Source organism: Sceloporus occidentalis, unplaced genomic scaffold, assembly GCF_023333645.1.
Source record: "Sceloporus occidentalis isolate IW3139 unplaced genomic scaffold, rSceOcc1.0.p SCAF_2, whole genome shotgun sequence".
Taxonomy (NCBI): domain Eukaryota; kingdom Metazoa; phylum Chordata; class Lepidosauria; order Squamata; family Phrynosomatidae; genus Sceloporus; species Sceloporus occidentalis.
Genome location: NW_028316982.1, coordinates 253,257,069 through 253,270,194, shown reverse-complemented (window position 1 = coordinate 253,270,194; position 13,126 = coordinate 253,257,069). Strand labels below are relative to the sequence as shown.

The window sequence follows — 13,126 nt, the reverse complement described above, 5'->3', positions numbered from 1 at the left end:
TCAGGAATTTGTTAGATAGCCTGTGCTTAGTTGATTTAGTCTCCCAAGAGATATCAGGATAATTGAAGTTCTCACTAAACACTAATTCTTGCGTCTTGGAGATTTCTGGTATTTATTTCAGAAAAGCATCATCACCACCTCTTCTTGGTATGGTGGCCTATAGTAGACTCCTACCACAATATTGTTTTTATTTCTTTCACCATTATTTTTCACCAAATCTCTACTGGTCCACCCTGATCATACTTGTGAATTTCTATACAAGTGAATTTGTCTTTGACATACAGTGCTACTCCCCTCCTTTTCTACCCTGTTTGTTTGTTTGTTTGTTTGTTTGAAGAGGTTATACCCTTCAGTTGTCATATTCCAATCCTGGGAGTCATCCCACCAGCTCTCAGTTATATGTATAAAACCATATTTACCTTCCTGCACTAAGATTTCAAGCTCATCTTGTTTGTTTCTCAAACTGTGCATTGGTTAATAATAATAATAATAATAATAAATTTTATTTGTATTTTCCCACTTCTCCCAATGGATCGAAGTGGGATTACAACTAGAAAATCACCATACAATGGCAATCATATCTAAAATACATATCATAAAAACATCAAGTTATCTAAAAATTACATCACAACAACAGCAAAACATCAATTAAAATATGCTATTACGACCAGAAGTGGAATTTTCATCAATCCTTTATAGAAGGTCAGGTGGGTATGCCCGCCGGAAGAGATCCATCTTTAGTGCCTTCTTAAGGACATCTAAGGTGGTGATGAGATGGATCTCTTCCGGCAGGTTATTCCATAACCAGGGGGCCATAGCTGTGTGTGCTCTTTGGGAAGTAGTTGTTAATCTGACCTTTGAATGATCTAATAAATTCTTCCCAGTTATTCTGAGAGTGCGGGGTGGATTATTTAGGCAGAGGTGTTCCCTCAAGTAACTCTAAAATCTTATTTGTTCTCAGCTTTATTTATTTTTAATTTTTTAAAAATTTTTTGCTGTGGCCTCTATCCTATCCCTCAGCTACTCCTCTAGTTCTGCAGCATAAACTTACATCCTTGTGTTTAGGCCTTGCTTTCGAGTGGGTGTTTGAGCTGTCATCTCTAACTGCAGAGAGATTTAGTTTAAGGCTCCCTTGATCAGTCTTACCATGCTCTGCCAAAGACATTCTTCCTTGTCTGTGGCTACCTCTGCACTGCAGAAATAATGCTGTTTAACACAGCTTTAACTGTCATGGCGTTGCTATGGAATTCTGGAATTTTTGAGATATTTAGAGATACCTGTCAGAGAGCTCTGGCGTAACAACAAATCCCAGGATTCCATAGCATTGAACCATAGCAGTTTAAACAGCGTCAAACGGAATCATTTCTGTAGTGCAAATGCAGCTTTTGTGAAGTTCAGCCCATCAGTAGCCAGTAGTCCTCTTTCTAAAACGCAAAGACCATGATCCCAGAAACAAAAATTGATCTGTTAACATCATTTGCGTAGCCAGTCATTCACTTGCAGTATCTTCCTGTTCCTGTGTCATCCTTTTTCTTTCACTGGTAGTATTGGTGACAATACCACCTGTGCCTCTAAACTCTTCACTTCCTTGTCCAGGGCTTCATAGTCTAAGATGAGCTGCTGAAAAGTGTTCTTTGCAGAGTTGTTGGTGCCCACATGAATTAGAAGAAAGGGTACTCCTCTTGTTTTCTTGTTGAGCTTTGACAAGTTGTCAGTGATATCCTGGATATGTGTGCCAGGAAGACAGCACATAGCCTTATTCATCTTGTCTGGCTGGCACACTGATCCCTCTATACCCCTGATGCTCTACCACCAGCACCTTTCTTTTCTTGTTGTTATAGTTGGTAATTCCTTGTTATGCAGTTTCTCTTGCTGGTAACCTTGCTGTCTCTCTTCATAACCATTATCTTCAGGAAAATGCTAAGTTGGAGTGGTTCTGATTCCCCTTGTACATGATAATGATTATCCTCTAGTGTGCTCTCTCAATGTTACGGGTTGGTTTTTTGTTTTTGTTTTTTTACAAAGTTACTCTTCATTTTCATTGGCAGTTTCTTCCTGTTGGTTCTATAGGGTCAATTCTTCCTCTGTTCTTTCCAGGAATTCCTCCTATTTTCTTATGCATTTAAGACTGTAGACATGTAGGTGCAGTGTGTTGACCTTACCTTCCAAGTCAGCCACTAGTTTGCACTTGATGCAAATGTAGTCAGTGAAGTTTTCTGGCAAGAAGACCAACATTGCATACACACTGTAGCAGACAATGCGTTTCTTCATCCCTCCAGTGGGTTTTTTCACCCCTTTCAGACTGGAATAACTTTTACTGTGGCCCTCAGAGACTAAGCTCCAAAGACTGGGGCACAAAGCAAAGACTGAGGCATAAGTTCCAAAGACTGGAACACAATAGGGACACCACAAGTTAAACCTGACTTGATGCAGTTAACAGTAGCAAGGTTATGCCTAGAATTTTGGACTAAGGCTTGCAATGCACTTGTATTGTACTAATAGATATTTTGGGAAGAAACATAAGTGATGCCTTTTCTGTTTTGATTGAGATTTCCTATATGGCGGGGGGTTGGACTGGATGGCCCTTGTGGTCTCATCCAACTCTACGGATGCTAAAGAGGATGGCTTGTTTCTCACATCTTCTGAAGTCCACTTGAATATGCTTGGATGCCAAAAAATTAGACCTTTAAAATGGCAAAACAACATATCGCAAAAATTGATAGAAATATTGTACAGCAGGCCCTTCCCTTACGCAGGGGATCTGTTCCTGGTCCCCCCGCATAAGGGGAAATCTGTGTATGTTCGCACCCCATTGCAAACAATGGGACTGTTGCTCATGGTGCGGGACAGCATATGCGCCATTTGTTTAAATGTTGCGCGGCTTCAGCGTATGGTACGGGTGCACTGTAATCGCCCAGTAATGCTTCCTTCTCATAAAATAGGGCATCCTTTCATTTGTAACTTGAAACAATTGTGATGATTAATGAAACAGAATACTGTATATATTCATGTATAAGTCTAGAAATTTTAGTCAAAAAAGTGACCCCAAAAACCTGAATTGACTTATCCATGAGTCAGTATAAATACTGTGCTTTAATTCTTATATAAAAAAGGAACTAACCCCTGGTGAAAGGCAAAAATGTAATCTGTCTTGGAAGCACCAACCCCCCTCTGCTCTCTCATCCAGCTACCCTTTAGTATGATCATAAACAGTTACCCCTGCTGGAATTTTGTAAGTTCTTTGTCACTGTTTTCCTTCACTTCATCCTTTAGATCCTTTGTTACATGCCCCTAAGTTTTACCTTCAACTTATACATGGGTCATATCAAAATCCATGATTTTGGCTCCAAAACCTGTCGTTGATTTATACATGAAGTCAACTTATAGTTGAGCATATGCAGTAAATGCAAATACTACTTTTATTGATATATCTCATAATTACATTTCATCTATTAAATGTTTCACTTTTCATGGAAACAATCTGATGTCTGTTTACTGTAGAAGAGATGATAAAAAATAAACCATAAACCAGTGCCAACAATGGCTGATATCTATTTACTAGTTGTGAGCATAAACTTAGTCATGTGTATATAAAAGAAGTTAGTCTCAAAGGTGGGGCAAGATTTCTCTGCATACTGGTTCTGCAAACTAACATGTATATCTTATTCATGTGTGGTTACATAGCAGTACTGGAGGGCACAATGGTACAACCAGTCACAGAACAGGTGGCACTGCCATGCACCCTCCTATTGACCAATGTGGCTCCCCATCCATTGCTGATGATCTACTTACTCACCTTCCTAGGCAGCACTCCTAGTCTTGCTCAATGGTTTGTGCTGATGTCACAGGGCTTAAAGAACATTGAACAGCACTCCACTCTTAAACTACCTCTGAGACAAATGCATCAGGATTCCAGCCAGTAATTTTCAGATGTGAAATTTGAAACTATATTTTCAGTGGCATACTGTTGCTGCTGTTATCTTCATTTATAATCTGCCTTTTTCTCAAAACAGGGAGAGTTGTAATACTGTTACAATTCTGTGTCTACTCACAGGCTTCATCTACAGGAATTCCAAAATATATTTTTCCATGAAAAGGCAAAACATTTGACTGTCTTTTGTAGGTTGCTATGGGCCAGGGCCAAGCTGATTTAGCTATTCAGACTGTGAAGGAATGTTCACGGACTGGAGAATGGCTTTGCTTGAAGAATTTACACCTTGTTGTTTCATGGCTTCCCATACTGGAAAAGGTAAGAAATCATACATTCAGAAGGCTTCAAGCTTTCTTCAATGGCATATGCAGATTGCTAGAAAGTACAAGTGATCTATATCATTGTATTGATTACAGTCTAAATCCACTTGCTAATCACAGCTAGTGCAGATCTATTACTTTAGTGGGTACTTGTTAGATAAACACTTACATAAGTTATTTTGATTCAATGTGTCTACTCTAATTGGGACTAACATTTGGGTTTACTTGTGAGTAAGCCTCAGATTTATAAATGCATTACATCACATTGTATTTCCCCCCTATATATTCTTTAAATGCTAAGCAAAATAATGTGTATGGAGGAAATACAAGTTGACTCAACATGGATAATACACACATACCCGCATGCATGGGCACACCACCACCACCACCCCACACACACATAGGCAGAGATGTGTGGACATACAACTGAAATATTAGAAAAAACATACACAGTTGTGTATATTCAAAGTCAAAGATTTCATGTTCAAAGAGGTATACATACTAATAACAATTTCATTTACCTAAGAAATGGCTAGATCTGTTGTTTCCCTTGCCCTGCCAATAAACCAAAGGGAAGAAGATGCTGCTCAGACATAATGGGAAACTATTTTTTCTCTGTTTGTAAACTAGCCTCCATGCATCCACTTTTTCTCCTTAGCACACCACAGAAGGAGATTGGAAGTGCTTGTCTTCCATTTTCTACTAACAACACCACCAATAATAATATTAATAATGTTTATTTATAATGCTCTTTTCATGGAACAGTGGAAAATTAGACATATGTACTCAAGAACAAAAGAATAAAACACAACACTATAATTTACTAAAAATACAGTCCTCACCACCACCCCAGCAATCTCAGCAACCATAGGCACACTCAGCAGCTTCATTTGACAAATAAAAGAGGAAAGTCTTCAACTCTTTATGAAAATGGGTAAGATCCTCCTTGAAGCAGAAGTGCAAAGGAAGTTCTGCATATACGGAGCCAGATCCTGAAAGACTTGTAGCCTTGATACAGCCATATGTGTTGATGGAACCATCAATCCTTTGCCTGCAGATCTTAAATCCCTAGATGGAAGTTACATGCCTTTGCAGTTACCCCAATAAAGTGATGTAGGAACAGACAGTCATCCAACAGGACTCCAGTTGTTGGCAACTGAGATGGGGCAGTGTGAAACCCTGTAAACACAGTGGAGGGCATGAAGGGGGGCTACTAGATGGCCAGGGTGAAACACCAGGATCTTTGTTTTATCCATGTTCAAGACATCTGCATGCTAGCATCAATTGAATCAAAGCTCTGGCGGATCTGGGTGTCATCTGCATAGATGTGATATTGGAAATCCACTTCTGTAATAAGAAATCTAAGGGGGAAGTGTATGTAATGAGAAAAGAAGAGGACCTAATACTGATCCTTGTGGCACAGTTACAGGGCAAGTTATTGACATAGCTATCTGAACTGAAACAGTGGAGGAACAATGTTACAACCACTGTTCCTTATGAGTTGTAAACTGAGTTGTATATCCAAACTCAGAACACTGCAATTTATCTAACCATAGTTATTGAAGAAAAGACTGCAGCATGAATCTTGCATCTTATTTTTTCTCTCTCAAATGATGCCTTAATATGAATGAATGAAACTTCATGTGAAAGGGATCTGGGAGTCCAAGTAGACCACAAGTTGAACATTAGTGAACAGTGTGATGCGGCAGCTAACAAGGCCAATGCGATTTTAGGCTGCATCAGTAAACGTATAGTATCTAGATCAAGGGAAGTAATAGTGCCACTCTATTCTGCCTTGGTCAGACCCCATGTGGAATAATCCTGTGTCCAGTTCTGGGCACCACAATACAAAAAGGATGTTGAGAAACTGGAGCGTGTCCAAAGGAGGCTGACTAAAATGGTGAAGAGCCTGGAAACCATGCCCTAGGAGGAACGACTTAGGGAACTGGGGATGTTTAGCCTGGAGAAGAGAAGGTTGAGGTGATAAGATAGCCCTGTTTACATATTTGAAGGGATGTCCTATTGAGGAGGGAGCAAGCTTGTTTTCTGCTGCTCCAGAGAACAGGACCTGGAACAATGGATGCAAGCTACAGGAAAAGAGATTCCACCTCAACATTAGGAGGAACTTCCTGACAGTAAGGGCTGTTTGACAGTGGAAAACACTCCCTCAGAGTGTAGTGGAGTCTCCTTCCTTAGAGGTCTTTAAGCAGAGGCTGGATGGCCATCTGTTGGGGATGTTTTGATTGAGATTTCCTGCATGGCAGAAGGGGGTAGGACTGGATGGCCCTTGCGGTCTCTTCCAACTCTATGATTGTATGATTAATATGACTACCATCCCACCAGCCAAAATTAATCAACACAAATCTTCTGAAATTATTTTTGGACAAATAATGTTTGTACTGTCATCAGTATTATTCATATGCAAAATATTAAGTATTGTTCATGATTTTTAGATAGTGATACTGCATTAAAATCATACTGTAGCTTTATTTATTTTTCCTGATGGATACTGTATAAAGTTGTCTGTTTCTTGTAGGAACTTAATAATCTGCAGCCACAGCCTGGGTTCCGTCTTTGGTTGACTGCTGAAGTCCATCCTAATTTTTCTCCCATTTTGCTTCAGTCAAGTCTGAAAATAACATATGAGGTAACGTATGCGGCTCCCTATAATTGGATCCCATATTATACATATGGAAGCCTATTAGTGTAACAAGGATTTCTTACTTTCTCTTTCTTACTGAAGCTCTCTTTGCTTCCTACCAAAACCTCCTATGGAACTTGTGGGAGCCTCCATGTTACAGAGGGGCTAATGTCTGTCTGAGGAAGGAATCAGCCACAACTGGGTTGTGGGCTCTTGTGTGAGAGGATCACACAAAAACTAGAATGTATATCTAGTTTTTGCTGATTGTTCTCTCACACTGCAGCCCCTTGCACTTTCTTTCTATGTTTGGGAGACACAGTAGACTGCTATGAAGACAATAAGGCAAGAAAGCTGTTGTGTAACTGGACCTCTTTCCAAATAATTCAGTGTACAACTCATAACATTTTTACACTAAAGCATTTTTTTTTTGCTGCAGGCACCTCCAGGCCTAAAAAAGAACTTAATGCGAACATATGAATCGTGGATGCCAGAGCAAATTAGCAAAAAGGGTAACTTGTCTCGAGCCCATGCTCTTTTTAGTCTGGCTTGGTTTCATGCTGCATGTCAAGAAAGAAGGAATTATATCCCTCAGGTAATCAATCTTTGCTATGATTTTTCTCTTATGGGTCATACTACCATATATACCCCCCTATAAATTGACCTCATGTATAATTCAAGGGCAAATTTGTGGGCCAGAATTATGGATTTTAATATAACCCATTGATAAGTCAAGGGTAAAATTTAGGGGTACATAACAAAGGTTGTAAAGCATGAAGCAAAGGGAAAAGATGCCAAAGTATTCTGGAGGCAGAACTTGTTTGTTCTCATCCTAAATACTGGATGGATGAGAAGGGAACTACGGCAAATGTTGGCTGTGTTATGTGTGAGGCAGGAACCTGACACAGATGGGGTTAGGAACATATGCACAAGTCAAAAAGGCAAAGCAAAGAAAGTGGTGACTATATTAAAAGTGATTATAGCCTTTAATTTTAATGTAATAACTTTGCCTAATTTTAACCCAGAAAAGCTGACAAACATACTCAAATGTCTTATTTAAAATTTTCAAAGCTTGACTCCTTTCAGCCCTCCTTTGAGAGGAAGCGCCAAAGAGCTGTCAGTGCTGCCATTTTCCCAGGCAAACATTCAGAAAGATCAGATGTGATGCTGTGGCAAACGGAGTAGAGGCGGGGTTGATGTTTCTTTTAGGTGCTCCTGGGACAGACTAAGCTCTTGCCTTTTGCCATACTACTTAGAGAAGCTGATAGTTCCTTTTTTTTTTTTTTTTTTTTTTTTTGGTAAGAGTTAAGGTATAGTACTTACATTGACCCATAGATAAGTCAACCCAGGTTTTTGAGGTCAATTTTTTTGACTAAAATGTCTAGACTTACACATGAGTATATACAGTTATTGTTTTTCTTCATTTCATATTTATTCCTGCACATTAAAATTAAATGTTCAAAATGAAATGTACTCTTTCCAGATTGTTAAGATAACTAGAGTGATCAGTCATAAAAAGTTACAGCCATCCCATGCAGAGTTACAGATCTGGTTGCAAATCAGCTAATATTCTGGGGATAAAAACTATTATCTTTGCCACCTAATATGTGCTATGTAGCTGTTGTCCTAAGTTCTTCTGTCTTTACATGATCTAGTTTATTAGCTCCACCTATTTATTTGTGCTAAAATGAACTTTTACTATCTAATAACTGATGTTGTTTTTTTACCAAAGCAACTGTTGTGTTGTAAGTTATTTTTATTATTTTTAATTTATTTTTAAGTGTCTTAGAGGTCTTGCAGCTGTCTTAAATACTTAAAAGTTTGTTTGTTTGATTTGGAACTGTGCTTTGAGAAAGCTGTCTAGTGGGTGTTCTGTTTTCCATAAACTGATGCTTGCTTTTGCTTTTTTACTTTTAGAGATCATGATGACTTGTATGAGTTAGGGCTTCTCCATTTTTCCAAGCCAGAGTTGTCTTTGTTGTGCTTCTGCGATTAAAATCTGTACATTTGGTTCTATCCATTATTCTTGAATTTTAGGGACTATAAATTATAAGTTAATGGTCAGTGTTAAGTACCTACTGCCCCCCCCCCAAAAAAAACCCAAACTGAATAACATTCTAAGTTATTTTAGAATCCAACAACTCTGTGCAGTTTAGAAACATTGGGAAAATGCAGACATTCTTACAAGCGAGATTCGAGAATTCTGTTTTACAATGAATAGGTTATTATGCCAATACACCATGACTGAACTCTTCTTCAAAGGAGAGGTGCTGAGCAAACCATGAACCTTATGTCCATCTTTTCCTTTGAGTGACATCTGAGTCCAACAGAGCTGACACTGATGCTTAGTTCCCCTTTTAAGCCAGAAAAAGCACCCTAGAAGTGGGAGGGGGCTCATTTGGAGGCCTCCATGGTTTTCCATCACCCCCTCCACCCCCAAATTAAGGTAATACGTTTTTTAAACTCTTCCCACCAAAATGCCCTCCAGCTCCTAGGGAAGGCACATCACATTGTATTTATGTGACATCATACTAAGGAGTGGTTAATAACTCAGAGGAGAGAATCAAAATTCAAAATGACCTTAACAGATTAGAAAGTGGGGCCAAAACTAACATGTGCTGTAGAGGCCCTCTTCCCACAGCCATCATGGAGTGAATCATGGTTCACTGCCTCCTGGCTGAGCCAAAGCTCATTGTATCATTCATGCTGGGTGTTAGCAATGCCCAATACATAAAGCACAACTAGGTGGAGCCCCTGGGCCAGGTATTTGCCCACATCGCCAACAATGCCAGCAAAAATCACATCAATATGGCCAAAAAACGAAGAAGGCATGAGCCAGGCCTGACATCAGTGGGGCCACACAACCAGCACCATGACGTCTGTCTGCTGTGTGCCTTTACTCCCAAAATGGGCAGGTTGTGGCCGAGAACATGCTGAACATGGAAACCTGGCAGAATGGTGCCATGTTGCAGATGAGCGAAGTCCGATACTGGGTGAAGCACAACCTCCCTGCCCTGATGGACGCCCAGCTTCCCCATCTGCCCTAAAAACTGCACTGAATTCAGCTCTCCCTGCATCTACCACTTCTGCTTGTACCAGGAGCAGGAGGAGGAAGAAGTGGCTGAGACAGCTGAGGTTAGCTGGAGAGGGCAGCAATGTCTGAATGGAAGTCCCAGGAGGCATCAAGCACATCTTCACACCAAGCAAGACACATATTAGCCAGTGCCAGTTCAACTTCACACTGAGTAACAGTCAGCAGTGGTACTGACTGGCCTGAGATGTGAAACTTATAAATACCCATTAAAAATGACATAGGGCAGCAGTAGAGATGGTGTTAAATATGGTGTATGTTAAATATAGCTTGGAGACCTAGAGATATTAACAAAACGGGGAGAGAACCACTAAGGTAAATTGTAAGTCTTCAATACTAAATACTGTAATTATAATAAAGATACAACGTTTTCTTACAAAATGTATATTTGTATGTGTATCACAATTAGTAAGGAACAACAGTGATGAACAATTCCTATATACATTAACAACACTAAGCCAGCTGTAGAAATTAATGCTAATTACTGGTGATTGATAGTCCCAATGATGAGAACAAAGTCTTTACAACAACAGCAGTGGTAACTAGCAGTCCCAATGATGAGGATGGAGTCAATAGACTATGAACGGTGGCAATATTCTGCTGTTGTAGGACAATATTCTGCTGTTGTAGAATAATCCAATCAAGGAGCTATGGTGATAATAATTTGTAGCTCTTGTAGCTAAAATAACATTCCATTATTGGCAATATCCTTCAAAAATTGACTGCTTTCAACAAAAGAAACATGATGCGAAACCTTCAAAACATGGTGCGAAACCTTCAGATGGCTACCTCCGTCTAGGTTTTCTGACCTATTCACATTTCCTACTTTTGCAGGGGTCTTGAGCCCTAACTCCTGTGAAAGTTGAGGGCAAACTGTAGTTGGGAATCATGTGACTCTCCAGATGCTATTGGGCTGCAGCTCCCAGTGTTCATCATCATCATATGATATACTGGTTAGGATTTCTAGAAGTTTCAGTACAACAATTTCTGGAAGTCTACATGATTTCCACCACTGGTAAAACAGTTGCCCTGGATATCTGTATTGCCAATTGTTATATTGGTTAATAGGCCATTAGAGAGTATGCTTCTTTTATTTTTAACTAGACAGATATAGTTCACTGAACCACAGAACCTTCTTTGTTTATGCTGGGCATTTGAATTTTTTACATTCTATTTTTTCCCTGAAATTTTCACATAGCACAAGTTTTTGAACATTTTCTACTTATTATGTGAGTATGCATGTTTAATATTAGTTGAATAAATAGTATTCTTTTTTCTTTGTAGGGCTGGACTAAATTTTATGAATTTTCTTTATCTGATCTTCGTGCAGGGTATGACATTATTGATAGACTTTTCGATGGTGAGTCATCATTTCATCAATGAACCTTGATTTTGTGGTCTGACTTTTTTAAACCATAAATAATTTAAACCACCAATCAAATATATCATTTATCATTCAAATTCTAAATAAGACTACCCTTGGAGAATGGTTTATATCCAATTATCTAATATACATGAGTATGTACATTTATAATTAATGAAATCTTCCTATATAAGAACTTGTAAAATAGTATGTCTGTTTTATCAAAATGGGATAACTGTGAATAATAAACAATAATTGTTGACCTAAGAACATTTAATATAACTATGGGTAATACCCAATTATAGTTTTATGCATTCAAGCATGACAAAGAAAATGTGCAACTCATCAGTAGAAAACCAGAGGATTTGATTTACACATGTTTTCTTAATGTTTAACAGATTACAATACTTGTAGAACATTAGTTTTAGGCAAGCAAATTTGAGAATTTTATGTTGCCAGATGCAATCTTGATTTTAAGGATTTTCATTATATCTCAAATAAAAAGTTACATTTTTTCTTAGTAGGTGAGAAATCTAGAGTCAGGTTTAACAAATAAATACATTTTTCAGTAATAAAATAAGTTAATATATGACATAGCAAATAGATTTTAGATGTGTACCAACACTTTCATTTTATACAAACAAAATGTTCACAAAATACTATAATATCCATGAAAACATGTAAACAGGAAGAGGACAGTTAGTTTTATATAGGTGTTAATAATCTAAAAAATTTTTTCCATTAACTAGGGGCAGAAATTGATGCCCCTTCTGAAGGCGGATTGGGGGTGTGGCAACTGCATGCCGTAGCCCCAAACCACTTTAAAGCTGCCCAAAAAAAGGAGCAGTAAAGAGCCACTCCTTTTTCGGGTAGCAAAAACCTGGCTTTGTGGCTGCGCTGCAGCCAGAAGCCAGCTTCATGACACTCGGATGGTGTGCAGTGTGTAAACGCTGCACCACCATAGCATCATGAAGCAACCCGTGTAAACAGCCTGGCAGCTTTTGGGTGGCTTGGTTACGTGAAACATGTAAACGTCATGCTCCCAAGCTGCCCATAAGTCAGCGCAAGAGGTCTGTCTGTTTCGACCCTATGTTTAAGTTAAATAGGGGTTTTTTATTACCGATTTTAAAGTTAATTTGAAGCAGGTATTTACATTTAAGTTATGTTACTACACTGAAGAATTTACCAGAATAATCAGGCATTAAAAATCCATTTGTGATTTTACTCTTCTCCCCCATACATGTTTTCAGCTTGGAAGAGAAGGAAACAGATGCATGCTCGCTTCCTCACCCATCCTTTGAACACTCGCTTCCTCACCCATCCATTCACTGAAAGGGAATGTGTGATTTTTTTTTTTTTTTTTTTGTCAGCAGGCAGTCCTTGAAATGCTCAACCAATAGAAGTAATTTTCTTATGCTCAAAAATACAAATTGAAATACATCCATCTACTTTTCTTTAAGTATTCATATCTTTCTCTTTCTCTCTCAAATGACTTCCATGATTTCTTCTGAAAAACAAAAAGCAAAGATCCTAAGACGTTGGAAAAAAGGGCACTTCACATTCACAGCTCATTCAAAACACCTGGCACATTTATGTTATATGCAAAACAACAGCAGACTAAGACACTAAGTAGTTCTTGCCTTAAACCAATATAAGCAAAGTGAGGACCATGGTATGTTGGCATACAGCTCCCATCAACCCTAGCAAGCATAGTCAATAGTGAGGAATGCTGGTAGTTGCAGTCCAATAAGGTCTGGAGCGCCTCAAGTTGTACCTCTACCTT

The 13,126-nt window shown here is 38.8% G+C and overlaps 1 protein-coding gene across 3 annotated transcripts in view; it reads left to right on the top strand.

The window, feature by feature from the left end:
- The window catches only part of LOC149320001 (cytoplasmic dynein 2 heavy chain 1-like), a 261,670-nt gene that overhangs the window by 159,068 nt on the left and 89,476 nt on the right, over nucleotides 1–13,126 (top strand). For all 3 annotated transcript variants that reach the window (XM_089512748.1, XM_089512747.1, XM_089512749.1), the window contains exons 77-80: nucleotides 4,124–4,249; nucleotides 6,788–6,898; nucleotides 7,329–7,484; nucleotides 11,265–11,340. In XM_089512748.1, the coding sequence (XP_089368874.1) occupies nucleotides 4,124–4,249; nucleotides 6,788–6,898; nucleotides 7,329–7,484; nucleotides 11,265–11,340 (469 nt within the window). The remainder of the gene's footprint in view (nucleotides 1–4,123; nucleotides 4,250–6,787; nucleotides 6,899–7,328; nucleotides 7,485–11,264; nucleotides 11,341–13,126) is intronic.